The sequence below is a fragment of the Argopecten irradians genome, unplaced genomic scaffold (genome assembly GCF_041381155.1).
Source record: "Argopecten irradians isolate NY unplaced genomic scaffold, Ai_NY scaffold_1228, whole genome shotgun sequence".
Taxonomy (NCBI): domain Eukaryota; kingdom Metazoa; phylum Mollusca; class Bivalvia; order Pectinida; family Pectinidae; genus Argopecten; species Argopecten irradians.
Genome location: NW_027188694.1, coordinates 1 through 15,262, shown reverse-complemented (window position 1 = coordinate 15,262; position 15,262 = coordinate 1). Strand labels below are relative to the sequence as shown.

The following is a 15,262-nucleotide window of genomic DNA, read 5'->3' as shown; positions in this document are numbered from 1 at the left end:
GTAACGTGAACGGGTCTATCTTTCGATAGCCATGACACCAAAGTGAGAAAACTGGTTTTCGGTAACAGACAACCGCTAGTTAGTGTCAATGGTCTATACCTGGTACATGCGAAGTATAGTTTTTCTTTCAGCCTTTAGGGTCACAAGGCCCTCAAGGTTTTTGTAAGTGTTTTTGTTACCACTCAGTAATATATTAAATGCCAAGTATTAAACAGTTAATTGTTTAATTTCTTAATAGAAGACTAAAGCCAGATATACAGAGTACGAGTTCGTGAGTTACACTTTTTGTCTACGAAAGGGCCTCAATGTTCTCTCTCACGTTATACTCAGTTTAACAATGTATTTTCTACTAGATACACATCAAATAATATATTTAATTAGTTAGATAATGATATTATCTCTCTTAAATAGACGGTGCGTTATCTTTCTAGCACTCAGATCATTTGTTCCTGGTAGCAGAATGTAAACCAATTACGTACTTCAGGGGAAAACCCACGACTCTATAAATTACCCTACCGGACCGGTATAACTATATATATTACCATAATACAAGTACTTGTTCCCTAGGAGAAAATAGAGACGTGGAGTCACGCCTCGACGAAACCTGGTTCAAACGGTTCCGAGCCCTATATAATTCATGCTACTCTCATCGAGTGCTGGCGTCGTGCACTGTGCCGTTTCAATCCAAATGTCCGAAAAGCTACGGGACATGTCCCGAAATATTCCTCGTGCAGGGGATCGTCATCTGATTGGCTACTAGTGACGCAATGACGTGACCATCCGGTAGTGACATGCGCAGGAGGCCACTACGCGGCGGAAAAAGCATGTTCGTCTACATTACAGTATTGATTACAGTTGAGTAAAATACTAACAATCAACATTATATTTGCGAATTCACCAAAAGCTACACATGGCAGCGATGATTCACAACGAGCTTCTACCTAGATTGAGGTATTACACACTTTCCTACTGACAAACACAATTTAATTTACACTATATCGACTAATAATTAGTACTCGTACTTTCTCGTCTGTCCAACAATGTCTCAAGCTTACTGAAAAAACGTAAACACCACTCTCGACTTTCTCGCACAGTTTTATATACTAGAAGACATCGTTGTAATGTGGAATAAACACAGTTTGTGGTTATAGCGTGAACCAATAACGTTACATTTGGTGGCAGCGGTGGGTTCCTTTCCAGAAACCAATTGAGAAACAGGTATAGTTTTGTAAATCCACTTCAGTATTTTTTTGCCAGTTTTAAAATATATTTTACTTGGTTAATTTGAGGTCAAGATGGGACTAGGGACATTCAAGGAAAGGATAAAAAAGGGCTGAGGACAGACCTTAGGAGAACTAAGGGACAGTAGGGAAAGATATAAGGCCAACATACCAAAAAGACCTATGTTGTAGAAAAATATAGCAGTGGAGAAGGGGAAACATGGGGAAATAGGGCAGGGGGAAGTTATTGAGATAACCGAGAGATAGATGGGTTATTATATGAAAAACCTTTGTAAGATATAGGGACGAGTCTGTGGATGAGAATTACATGACATCCATTCGGCCTCAGGAAATTCCAAGTTGAGAGTGACAATAGAACGTTATCAAGAGGAGCATGAAAAAGAGGAGGAAAATTGATGGATAGAAGGGTTTATAAGAAAACCTGGTAAGATAATTGGACGAGGTCAAGAGTCATGAGGAGAGAATATCCCTGGACCAACCATAGCTCAGGAAATCCAAGTTGAGAGTGACAATATGACCTTATCAAGAGGAGCATGAAAAAGGATGAGGAGGAAATTCAGGACTCTGAGGGAGAATGTCAGGACATTAGAAGGGAATTTAAGTGAACATTAGAAAGGGAAATTTGAGATACCGTTACTAAAGAATAAAGGAAATGGAAAAATGAAAGAACCTGGGAGGGGACAGCTAGACCATAGAATAATAATAGATATGAACAAATTGCTATGCTCCTTAGTTCCTAGAAAAGTTTGGAGACTTTGACCAATAGACCAGACACATCAGATAATACCAGTACACTATTAATCTCGAATGATCAGGACATCAATATGGGAAAACAGGGACCCAATCAGCGAGAAGAAAGGAGCCTTGAGAGAGAAAATCAACATGACCAGGTAATGACACAGGGGGGGACCTGAGAAACCAAGAGGAAAGTCAGCAGTCAAACCATTTAGAAAATGATGTAAGGGAACCCCTCTTCACCATGTCAGAGACCAATCTACACTTCACAAGAAGATCAGAAAATGATAACCAGGGTTATGAATATAACTCGAGACCAGAGTTTGTTAGTCAGATACAGACTAATCCCTCCTATGACAGACAAGTGAGGAATAGTAGGGTACCCATATCCAGAGTCAGAGATGGATGGAATGGAGATGGTAACCCTTAGAGCACCTAATTAGGGATATTTGTATAGCTCCTCGGGGAAGAGAACCAATGAGCCCAATTAGAAGCAGAGTCAAGATAACCCATAATACCACAGTGGCCAGGTCAACATTTTCACAAACCAGCCAATTATGATGGTAATGAAACCAGTTGGACAGAATATCTATGCACACTTTAACCTAGTGTCAACTATAAACCAGTGGTCTACAGAGGTTAAAGCTTGAGACTAGCTTCATGTATGACAGGACCTGCTCGCAGCATACTAGGGGACCTTAAGGAGGAACACTTAGCTGATTTTGACAGGCTTGTACCAGTACTTACAGCTAAGTTTGAACCCAAAAACCAATGCGAGATGTACCGAGCACAGGTAGAGGCCAGAGTACGTCAAAACAAGGAACCATTGGTAGCTATGGCCCAGGGATGTAAAACGACTGGTTAGATTAGGTTACCCTACAGCACCATCTGAGGTCAGAGATAGTCTGGGGGTACAAATATTCAGAGATGCCCCTAAATGACCGAGAGATGGAATGGGCAGTGTGTCAAGGTAGTGGAGAAAATGTAGATGAGGCTTTGAACCTAGCATTGAAGTATGAGGCTTTCAAAGCAGGTCAAAATAAAGGGCGTTCTAAGCGCCTCAATCTCAGACAATGTACAATGGTAGAGGAGGAGGAGACCACTCCTGACTTGACCCAAAAATAGTAAAAGAAAATGTAGAGCAGATAGAATATTTACTGAGGAGAATGGAGGCCACGGAGGATAAAGAAAAAAATGAAAACAAGCAAAGTAAATATACTCAAGGCCAGAATGATAGGAATTGTTTTAAAATGCAACAAGCCTGGACATAGGGCAGTGGATTGTAGAGCAGGAATAACCTGTTATAATTGCCAGAAGCTGGGACACTACGCGCGAGACTGTCGCAAGAATAGGAGCCATAGACATAGAAATATGTCGCAAGGTCAAGGTCAGCGACAAGGTCAAATATTCCAAGGTCAAGGTCAAAGGTATCAAAGTCAAGGTTTGGTCAGGTGAGGAGGCAAGACAGACAGAAAGCCTTCCTTTGAACCAGTAATGACTGAGTCAGAGGGTCATGTCTCAGCCGATGAAGAGTGTAGTGTCATGGGACCCAACAATGTTTTCGAGATAACCGGAAAAGGAACCAGTCAAGATGGACTTTTCGTATGGGGCGAGCTTTATAAGAAAAATATAGATTGCCTGATCGATACCGGTGCAGCAATATCGGTGTTGCACAGTAGGGTGTATAAGAATTTACCAGAGACAGTTGTAAAACCCCCATTAGAAAAAGACTGCGGAAAATTGAAGATGGCAGATGGAGAGCTAGTGACCCCCATGGGAATGGCCATTTTTCCACTTAGGATCCAAGGAGATCTACTTGCCATGCCAGATGATCGTGGCGGATATAGAGGTACCAGCAATATTGGGTTATGACTTCCTAAAGTGGCAGGATAGCGAGATAAAACTTGGTAAAGAGGTTGTCACCTTCAAAGGCCGAGAAGTACCGTGTCATTTAGAAAGTCAGAGAACAAAAAGCAGTATTTCGAATCAGAATGGCAGAGAGGGTGGTGGTGCCAGCAGCCACTGAGGCCATAGTTCCGGCAGAAATTGTTGGGGATTACCCAGTAGAGAAAGATGCAGTTATAGAAAATGGAAGTAAATATTTAAAGGACAAAGGAATCCTAGTGGGTTAGACGTGTATTTGACACTACAAAAACCATTATTCCGGTACGGGTGATGAACATGACTGATAAGCCCCAGACCATACCTAAGCAAGTCACTGCAGCCAGCTGTGAAACCATCAGGGCAGAACAAGTAGAGAGTGTTAATTTGGGAGAAATGACAGGGCCTAAGGAGAAAATACGGAATATACAACAGATAAGCGAGGAAAAAGAAAACCTTAATAATGACCTCCCTGCTCACCTAGAGCAAGTATTAGATGCCTGTAAAACAACTCTAGAGGATGACCAAATTAAGGAGGTTACGAGGCTGTTAAACAAGCATCAAACAGTGTTTGCCAAGAACAAAGATGACCTAGGAAAGACAGGAATTGTAAAACATAAGATAAAGACCGGTGACGCGCCACCTATAAAACAGGCACCCAGAAGAATACCTCTAGCTAAAAGAGCAGATGCTGAGGCTGAGATACAGAGGATGTTGAAGACAGGCGTTATTACACCATCAAAATCACCATGGGCCAGTGGAATAGTATAAGTTAAGAAGTCCGATAACACCTGGAGATTCTGCGTGGATTATCGAAAGCTAAATGAGGTTACTATAAAAGATTCGTACCCATTACCACGCATAGACGACTCCCTGGACACACTTAGAGGATCCAGTTGGTTCTCGGTGTTAGATCTACAGAGTGGATATTGGCAGGTTGAAGTTGAAACCCCAGGACAGAGAGAAGACTGCTTTTGTCACTACTAGTGGACTATATGATGTTCCAATCAATGCCGTTTGGACTATGTAATGCAGCAGCTACCTTTGAACGTCTGATGGAATGTATACTGCGAGACGAGCAATGGCACACCTGTTTGATATACGTCGATGACATCATCATATTTCCAAACTCATTTGAACAACATTTGGCGAGACTTGATGTAATACTAGAAAAGTTTAAAAGCAGCTGGCTTAAAAATTTCTCCGAAAAAATGTAAACTGTTACAACCACAAGTTAAATTTCTAGGACATCTGGTGCAGGAGAAAGGCATCTCACCAGACCCAGCCAAAACAAAAATGGTAGATACTTGGCCACAACCTAAATGTGTTAGAGAGGTGAGAAGTTTTCTGGGAACCGTCAGTTTCTACTATAGAAAGTTCATCAGGGGATTTGCCACAATAGCAAAACTATTACACAGGCTTACAGAAAAGGAGATGAAGTTCATATGGACAGAAGAATGTCAGCAGGCCTATACACAGTTAAAAAGGGGCGCTAGATACCTCCCCTGTTTTAGTGTATCCAAATGCCGAGAAACCATACATATTAGATACTGATGCAAGTGGGTTTGGAATTGGTGGAGTGTTATCACAACAGCAGGAGGATGGAGAGCATACTATTTGCTATTTCAGTAGGACCTTATCCAAAACAGAAAGGCAGTATTGTGTGACAAGGAGAGAACTATTAGCAGTGGTCGAGGCTTTCAAACACTTCCATCACTACCTATATGGGGCAGAGTTCTTGTAGTACGAAACTGACCATGGAGCACTTTAACTGGATTAGAAGGTTCAACAAACCCTGAAGGTCAGTTAGCACGATGGCTGGAGGTCTTGGATACCTACAATTATCAAGTACAACATAGACCAGGGAGAGTACATGCTAACGTCTGATGGTTTATCTAGACGTATCTGTGGCAGCTGGTAAATTTTGCAAGAATTACCAGATCAGGCCAATGAGCATGTTGGAGGAAACGGCAAGAAACCATTAGATAGTAGAGAGGAGAAAATTAGAAAAATAAGACTAGAAACAATCCCACCGAATGGTTTCAAGGTCACACAGCTGAAGAGTGGATGGAAGGTCAAAAGGGGGACCCAAACCTGAAACACATGTGGGGAATGAAACGGCGTGGGGGAAACGGCCTGAGTGGTAAGAGGTAGCTCCCATGTCAACAAAGGAGGTCAAATGTTTTATTGGGCCCAGTGGAAGCGCATAGAGTTCAGAGAGGGTAATACTATACAGGGTGTGGATAAAGGAGGAGACAGATGAGGAGGAATGGCAAGTTTTAGTACCAAAAAGCTGGACAAGTGAAATCATGGAAAGCCTTCATAATGGGGTGGAGCCGGACATCTTGGCCTAACCAAGACTATCGCTCGCCTTAGAGAGAGATTTTACTGGGCGGGTTTAACACGTATGGTACACAGATGGATAGACCGATGCAAGGAGTGCCAGGCACGAAAAACAACCACGGAGAAGCACTAGGGGAGATGAAACAATATCGAGTTGGAGTCCCGATGGAAAGAGTCGCGTTAGACATTTATGGTCAATTTCCCAGAATCTCCAAGGGGAAATCGCTATGTATTGGTCATAACAGATTATTTTACCCGATGGGCAGAAGCGTACCCTATACCCAACCAGGAGGGCAACCACGGTGGCAGATGTTTTAGTTAAAGAATTCATCTCTCGTTATGGAATACCACGTCAGATACACTCTGATCAAGGTAGACAATTTGAATCCAACTTGTTTCAGGAATTATGTCAAAAACTGGGAATGAAAAAGACTCGTACAACGCCTTACCATCCTCAGGGCGACGGATTAGTCGAGAGGTTGAACAGAACTATTGAGGATATGTTAAGCAAGGTAATTAGCAAGAATCAAAAGGATTGGGAGGAATACCTACCCCTGGTTATGTACGCATATAGATCATCAGTACAAGAGAGCACGGGGGAGAGTCCGGCTATGATGATGTTAGGGCGAGAAGTAGAGTTACCCGTGGATTTACTATATGGAAGGCCACCAAGGAATGGAAAAGAGACCAACACTGCCAATACTGAATATGTGGAGGAATTGATAGAACGCATGAGGAAAATTCATGACCATGCCCGGGATAGGATGCGTTTGACCAGTGACAGACAGAAAAAGTATTACGACCTAAAAACCTCGGACCCAGAATTTAGGATAGGCGATAGAGTTTGGATGTACGAGAACAAATCCTATGGGGGTAGTAGAAAGTTAGGAAAACCATGGGAGGGACCATACACCATAACTAAACAGCTGTCAGATGTGGTTTATTGTGTGAAACGAGGACCTCATGCCAAAACTAGAGTAGTCAATGTTAACAAGTTGAAGCCGTATAAAGGGGAGGCTAAGAAATGGTTTGTACCAGAGTCAGACAGAACCTTGAGGACATAAGCACACTGAAGAGAATTTTATTAGTGATAAGATTATAAAATGAAGATACCTTCTATATACATATAATAGAGAATAATATGTTTGTTGATATGTTACAGAAGACTACAGAAGCAGTATGGGCCAGCACCTATCGGTACGGAGCCCATAAATATCAATGTGTCCGGCAACCAGAGCCCCCCCAGACATCAGTGTGAGGAGTGTGGGAGGCGCTTTTTCACCACGGATAGACTCAATCACCACAAGCGTAATGACCATGGCCCTCAGATCAAGTGCAATCTGTGTGACTACACTACGACTCAGGCTAGGCGTCATCGCATGAGGGACCACGAGAGAACTCATCGCAGGAATCTAACACAACGACCTAAGATGTCCTCCAAGGTAGTATTCCCTCCATTAGTACAGACTCAGGGAACTCCACCACAAGAAAGATTACTGAGAGAGTCATCGGTTTCCCCGCTTGATTGCCTATCAGAGTGGGATGGATCTCCCCGTATCTAGCCTGGATGAGGAAGGTGAACTGCACCAGGTCGTGGCAGAGGCCATGGGATGGAAAGCAGCCGGTGAGGCCGATATGGAGAATATATTTCTAAGGACAAGGCAATTTCCTTCAACATTCAGACAGTAGAGGCAGCAAAGGGAGAAGGAAATCTTACCCCTGATCTTCCGGTGTCTACGGAAACCAAAACAAACTCTTTATCTTAAAGTGGTATAGAACTCAAATCGTCAACCATTACTTCCCCGGAGAAGAATAAAGTTGGGAACCAAGCGGCGGCGAGGCGTTCCGAAGAATCACCTCAGAAGGAGCAGACTAGCGTGTCAACGATGTCGGAGAGTCAGACGGATGGGCAAAGGACAGACGGGATGGAATCACATCAGAAGGAGCAGACTAGCGTGTCAACGATGTCGGAGAGTCAGGCGGATGGGCCAAGGACAGACGGGATGGATATTTTAGCGGAGGATCCGCGTTTTTTTTGGGGGCGCCAAGCTCCATCCTACAAGGCCAGACCGCGCAGCTATTGAGATCTACCCGGGTGACCGCTCGTCGCAGAGGTGCTCTCAAGAGATATTTCATACCTGTGGGATACCTTGGCGTGAAGAGGATCGAGGAAGCCATATTGCCAGATGGAACTGTGTATAAGCTGACAGATTTTTTGGACCAGAGATCCAGAGTGCAAGAGGACAAGGGAGTGCATGACACAGACGGAGAGTTCAGAGTGAGCAGGTAGTGAGAATATAGGCTTAGAGAACAGGTGTAGAGAATGAGAGGAGAATTGGAAGTGAGTGAGTGAATATATGGTAGTAATTATTTACCTTCAATTCTAATCCTGGCGTATAATGTAAATAGATTTAATACAGGTGCTTTAAGGATAATCAAAAGAATGAATTGTACATGTATATTATTATAACATTTTGGTTGTATGCAATCTATACATCAGTCGATTATCAAGTTTATTATAAATTGTATTCCTAATATGTATAGGCATGCAACATCTTTTGCCAAAAGCACTCAAGTTTGTATATATTACTTAATTATATTCATATTTAACTGTTTCCGGGGCGGACATTTAGAGCGTTGGGGGTATTGTAACGTTAGGTGGTTCACGCCATACCACATACGTGTTATTCACATTACACGATGTCTTCTGTATATAAAACTGTGCGAGAATCGAGAGTGTGTTACGTTGTTTCAGTAAGCTTGACGTGTGACAGACGAGAAATACGAGTACGAATTATGAGTCGATATATTGTAAATAATTGTTGTCAGTAGGAAATTGTGTAATACCTCAATCTAGTAGATCGTTTGTGAACCATCGTTGCATATGTAACCTTTGTGAGTCGTCATATATTGCTGTTGTTAGTCGTTTTCATCAACCAGAATCAATACTTATTGTTGACAACATGCTTTTTGCCGGTAGTGACTTCTGCGCATGTCACTACCGGATGTCGTCATTACATCTTTAGTAGCCAATCAGATTACAGTCCCGGCACGTGAATCTTTCGGGACATGTCCGGGCGAATTTCGGGACATAGGTAGGAATACACGCCAGTCACAACCCAGCAGCTGAAGTGAGCAGTAGGTATTTTCTATTATTAGAAACCGTTGACCAGGTTCGGGCGTGACTCATTCTCTATTTCTCTAGGGAACATCATACCATGTTAGGCCATATATTTATACCGGATTTATTCTGATTAGTAATAGGGGATTTTCCCGTTTATAGTACGGGGTTTCCCCTGTAGGTCACTTTTACACATCTTTGTTTACATTCGCTACGAGGAACATTGATTGAGGCTAGAAAGATAGCGTCATACGTCATTTACAGAGTAAATTATCATTATACTAACTAATTAAATATATTATTTGTGGTGTATTAGTAGAAAATACATTGTAATGAGTATTACGTGAGAGAGAATCATTGTGGCCTGTGTAGACAAAAGTGTTTATGACGAACTCGTACTCTGTTTATCTATTTGTCTTCGTTTAATAAATTACAATTAACTGTTTATCTGGCATTTGTTATATTACTGAGTGGTACAAAAACAATTACAAAACCTTGAGGGCCTTGTGACCAAAGGCTGAAGAAATCTATACTCCGTGTACCAGGAGTAGACCAGTAATACTGACCAGGGTCTGTTACCAAGACCAGATATCTCACTTCGTGAAGTCTATCGAAAGATAGACCCGATCACGTTACACTATAGTATAGATAGCTCCAAAGTTCTTATTGATACATAAAAGCTCTTTATCTGTACCATACCAGACCTTTCCTAAATTTAAGTCAAATGTCATTAAAGTCTTTAATTTTGAAACTTCTACCCTATTTGACCCTTGTGACCTTGAATGAAGTACTTACAAGTAGCACTTCTTTAAAATTTGATGCTGATTTAGCTAGATAAAAAAATATTATAAGAAATAAATCTAATATTTCAATGTTAACTTGATTTAACTCAGACACACAGATGGAGTTGGCATCTGACAGCTCAGTCAAACAATTTCTAAGTGTCTTATACACATTTTGTTAAGATGCTGATGTACACTTCACTGAAGGCAGACATGTTTGCTGTCATTGACACCACGCTTCAGAGGTTTCCTCTTACATATGTTAGATGGATGGACACCTGCAACATTTTCAAGGACTGACCAACTGCTAATGACTATGATGAAACTAAAACTGAATCCCCACTTTTAGATATTGCAGAAAGATTTTGTACCAGCAAAGCAACTGTACATAATGTAATTACCACACATATTTATGCTTTGCATGAGGTATTTTTTGAGGGTATGATAAAGAACAACATCCCATCCCTCCTTAAATGCAAATCCTCGATGCCTTCTAGTTTTGGTGACTTCAACTGTTGTCGCCTTGTTATTGATGCGACAGAGGTCACACAAGATGTGCCAGGTCAGGATATGGTTGCTCATGGCAAAAACATACAGCTCATACAAAAACAGGCACACAGTGAAGGCTGTTACAGGGGTAGCTCCAAATGGAGCTGTTGTGTATGTTAGTGACCTATATCCAGGCAGTACATCTGATGTCGCTATAGTTGAGCATAAGCAAAATGCTATTTCAGCTGACTGCAGGTGATATGATCCTAGCAGACAAGGGGTTTAACGAATCACTCCCTCCTCCCTTCGGGTGTACACCTTAACATCCCTCCCTTCTTAAAAGACAAGGGCCAGTACACACCCGCAGAAGTTCAATTATGTAGGAAGATTGGAAGATCTAGAATTCATGTGGAGCGGGTGAACGAGAGAATAAAGAATTTTGAAATACTATCCCATATACCACAGCAATTCAGACAAATCAGCACAAAGATTTTCCAAGTCTGTTCTATTTTGGTCAATTTTCAAGATCCAATGATTGCAGAAATTGCTGAAAGCTATAGCCAGGGGCATTAACTATATTCAGTACATGTATATAGTACTGTTGTCAGTAATATTAACCATTCAATATTATATTTGGTAATCTAGAAAAAGAACAGATAAGAACAGTTCATCAGGTTTCTTACTAGTAGTTTGGCCGTAAATGCATACATGTAGCTGTTGATTGCTTGTTAAACAAAACTAGGACAGATCAGTTGGACAGCTACACTTCTTTTGCCCTAAATAACCATAGCTATTGATGTACAAACAAACAATTTATCTATTATATGTTTATAATAATCATATATCACTGTTGAATTAATGGGAATACTCTAGAAAAGTAGAAATCAATTAATAATGACATGTTTGGAGTCCAGCTGTTATCATGTAGTACTCTGACTATAGCGTTGTCCTTTGTTGTCCAAACTACAAAATTGCAGGCAGACTTGTTGGCAATATGTAGCTGACCCTGAACTTGGTCAAAGTATTTGTGGTCCTCCTTCAGTCTGTAAACATTTCTTCCTCCATGTGTTTGATACTCTGCAACAACATAGAAGTTATCAGAGATTATGGAATATGCTATTGTCTTTGATTTCTTAAAACAAAATATTACATTGAGATTTTTTGTTCAATTTAACTTTAAATTGATTCAACAAATTAAAAGATAGAAGAATAACACTGATAAAGTGCAAACACTACCGGAAATATATTTTGATTGATATAGTTAGATGTACTTAAGGAAATACACAAGAGTGCTTTGATGATTTTTTTTATTTTTAACATTAAGATTAAGTACTATTAAAATCAAAATTAGGAAAGCATAACGAAGTTTCTCTAGTAGAAGGTAGGCTATATCCAATCCCAATCTGATAGCTAAAAATTCAATGACTTTGTTTCTTTTTCTCAAAATACGTTGTTGAATTTCAAATAACTTTTTTTACCAAGACAAAAGTCCTTGATGGATCCAATGGCCTCAGGAATAGTCATATGTCTGGCTGCAAATGGACATTTGACCTCCAACAATGCTGGTTGTATCCTCAGACCTTCTATAATATCAGTCAGTTGTGCCACCTGGTGATTATAGTTATGGGTAGCACAGCGCCGAATCAATCCATCTGGACTTGCCCCTAAACACACCACTTTCATGTAGCCATACTCCTACAAACAAAGAACCAATATAATGTTAATAATGCTTTATTCATAGTTGTTAAGTCTTCTTAACTATAGATAATTAGTTTTAATGGTTTGTTTCAAATGCAGAGGGAACCTTTTGCAAAAAAAATATGTGTATATAACATACAATATCATAAATTATGAAATTATATCATAATGTTAATTGATTAATTTGACAAGAGCTTTAAAGACAACTTATTGTGTAAAATGACTCCATATTATAATGTTGTATAGAGGTAATATTTTCAACATGCCATTCATTTAACTTTTTTTTAATTACCAGTGTCCTCCACAACTGCATCCCCATAGGAGCAATATTTTTCCCTTGCAGTAGATTCATTACTTATTCCCCACAATATTGCATCTTTTGTGGACAAATTGTATGACGCAAATATCTGCTTAAACAATGATGGAGGGAATCTAATAAAAGAAAAAATACACATGTAGTCACAAATTAAAAACATGTAGAGCAGTTTAGAGGAAGATATAAAGTAGAAGATGTAAAACAATTATTGTAATTACAACTTTATGTAAAGAATAACTTAAAAACAAATTTGCACATGTATATTAAATTTATGTGCATGTGTATTACTCTGGTAGGGTGTGTGTATTGTCCTGAGTTATAAGATTGAAAACACAACTGTGCTAAGCATTTAGAATTATAACTGCTTTAATGTTCCATCTCCAGTTGATTAAACTGTAGTTGATTAGAAATTAATTATATTTACATGTATTTTATGCAAATACATAAACAGTGTATAAGATGAAACTAACCTATTCCTCTTTATGGCAGCGAGCACCAGGCCAAAGTTTGATGCAGTTAGGCGATTCTTCCTGACTAGACTCCATAAATGATTGTTTCGCTGGCCTGTCGTCAATTTTGCAACCTTTAAAAGATAGTAAAAATCCAATAAGTATACCATAAAAGGCAAATTTTAAATTTTCAAAAGCCTTATGAATCTGTTATTTTAATTATTTGATGCATACTTCACAAACAGGCAATCAAATTTATTGGTTGATGTGGATCAAAATTTCACTATAATCATTTTTTTTAAGCTATACCTATATCATGCAGATGCTTACCTCCCCTATCTTCTCCATTGAAACTTCTAAATGTGATCTGAGCCACTGTTGTTTGTCTGTGGAACTGATGAACTTTTCATCCAAAAGCAGGTCTTCCACACAGGAAATGTTAAGTTGTGGTGCTTGAGGTTCCTCTGAGATTATCCAATGCATTGCTAAAATCATATTAAAATGAAATAATTTTTTTGTATAAAAAATCAATGGGCTATGTAAGATCAGTTAAGATTTTTTGAGAGTAATAAGAATACCTATTGATTATAATAGAATATTGAAGTAGAATGCAGTCCATCTGGTGCCACTATCTTTGCATAGCTATATATCTGTATATCTATGTATCAGGGGAAAAAACCTCATACATGTAGTATCACTAGTACTGTATGTTATTCCAAAAGATTAAACAGGGTCGACTCTGTACCATACTTTTAGCTTATCTAAAAACAATTATACATGTATGTATAATGGCTCAAGAAAACAATGAACTAAAATGAAAACATGATAGAAGATGATCAATGTACCATATTCATAATATGTAAACAAGCCCGTCTTCGTGACTATTAATTTTAACTCAGTTTTTGTGTTTATTAAATCCTATAAGTAATAAAAGTCAATGTACAAGAACGAACTTTGATAGTTTCACATTAGGAGAGGGCCATGCAGAGTAAGTTATAAATATGGTACATATTTAACATATAAAATAGAAATATTCATAAAAATAAAATGCAAAACAAAATGGGACTGAATGAAAACCATTAATCAACATGAAACATTGAAATCCACCTGAAAATCGACCAAGGCCAGTCAGCCTTTCCCTCAAAAATGCAATGTCACCATCTTCTACTAGCCGTGATGTTGCTCTAAAAATATCATGAACATACATACTTGTTTATAATTTAAATGCTGCATTCAAATTTTAATCGTTACTTCATACATATAGCATCATGATATTGAGACTATTTGTTTGGTTTTACCTTACCTGTAATTAGCTAGTTTTGGTTGAGGTGGGAATAGTTCATCCATTGGAAGTGTTTTCTTCGGTGGCGCACTCTTTGGATGCTGAACCCAAGAAGCACGGACATCGGTCTTGCTGACATTTTTGTACCTACATCAAGAGTGTATTTTATAAATTTAATGGTTATTATAAAGTGGTGTCTTGTTGATTTATTAGTATTTGAATATTACAAATGTACACTGTATTTATGTCTATGAAACGTCCGTAATACCTGTTCAAATCTATAGGTTATGTGATTTTGTGAGTAGAGTGAACATGTACAGTACTTACTTTTATTTAAAGGAATTGTTTTCAAGCTATAGAAAATGTGCATACCCATATAATAGCAGTGATGCTTTATGGTGGCATTTGTCTTGTCCATTGACACAATCACAAATACTGTTGTCAACAACATAATTGTCTCCTAGTGTTATCTGAAAGTAAATGAAAGTAATAAAATAATGTTTTATTACATTATTACTGTGTATTTAATTGGAGCACCTTACCATATTTGATTGTGAGTTTGTGAAATAATAATCTGACATTTTCTGAGATCAAAATGGAAGATTGATATTATGAAATCACCAAATCTTTGGTCCTATAGCCGACTGTAATGGTCTACATCAGACATGGATCTATACATGTACCATGGATACATCATTATGTACATGTACATGTAGAGTATAAGTTACATGTATCAAGACTGAATCGTAAATTAGCTGTTTTACTTTACTAGTTTCATTGACCATCCAAATAAACGACTAGAAAAATATAAAAATGAGACGATTTATCTTTATCCCAAGGGTAGATAAACACTTACATTTACATGATAACTCCTATCACGCATACTGGCCTGCACCCTTCCTTGGACATGGCACTGCTCTGGATC

The 15,262-nt window shown here is 39.1% G+C and overlaps 1 protein-coding gene and 3 pseudogenes across 1 annotated transcript; 2 read left to right on the top strand and 2 right to left on the bottom strand.

Annotated features, from left to right (window-relative positions):
• Nucleotides 1-6,843: 6,843 nt before the first annotated feature.
• Nucleotides 6,844-8,284, top strand: LOC138314029 (uncharacterized; annotated as a pseudogene).
• A 2,002-nt stretch (nt 8,285-10,286) lies between these two features.
• Nucleotides 10,287-11,165, top strand: LOC138314028 (uncharacterized; annotated as a pseudogene).
• Nucleotides 11,166-11,436: 271 nt separating this feature from the next.
• Nucleotides 11,437-13,403, bottom strand: LOC138314027 (uncharacterized; annotated as a pseudogene).
• Nucleotides 13,404-13,494: 91 nt separating this feature from the next.
• On the bottom strand, nt 13,495-15,259 carry LOC138314030 (uncharacterized; the record flags this gene model as incomplete). The annotated part of the gene is made up of 4 exons (XM_069254228.1): nt 13,495-13,540; nt 14,359-14,484; nt 14,710-14,807; nt 15,194-15,259. Coding segments are annotated over 4 exons (336 nt in total), but the record flags the coding sequence as incomplete, so codon positions are not given.
• Nucleotides 15,260-15,262: the final 3 nt, after the last annotated feature.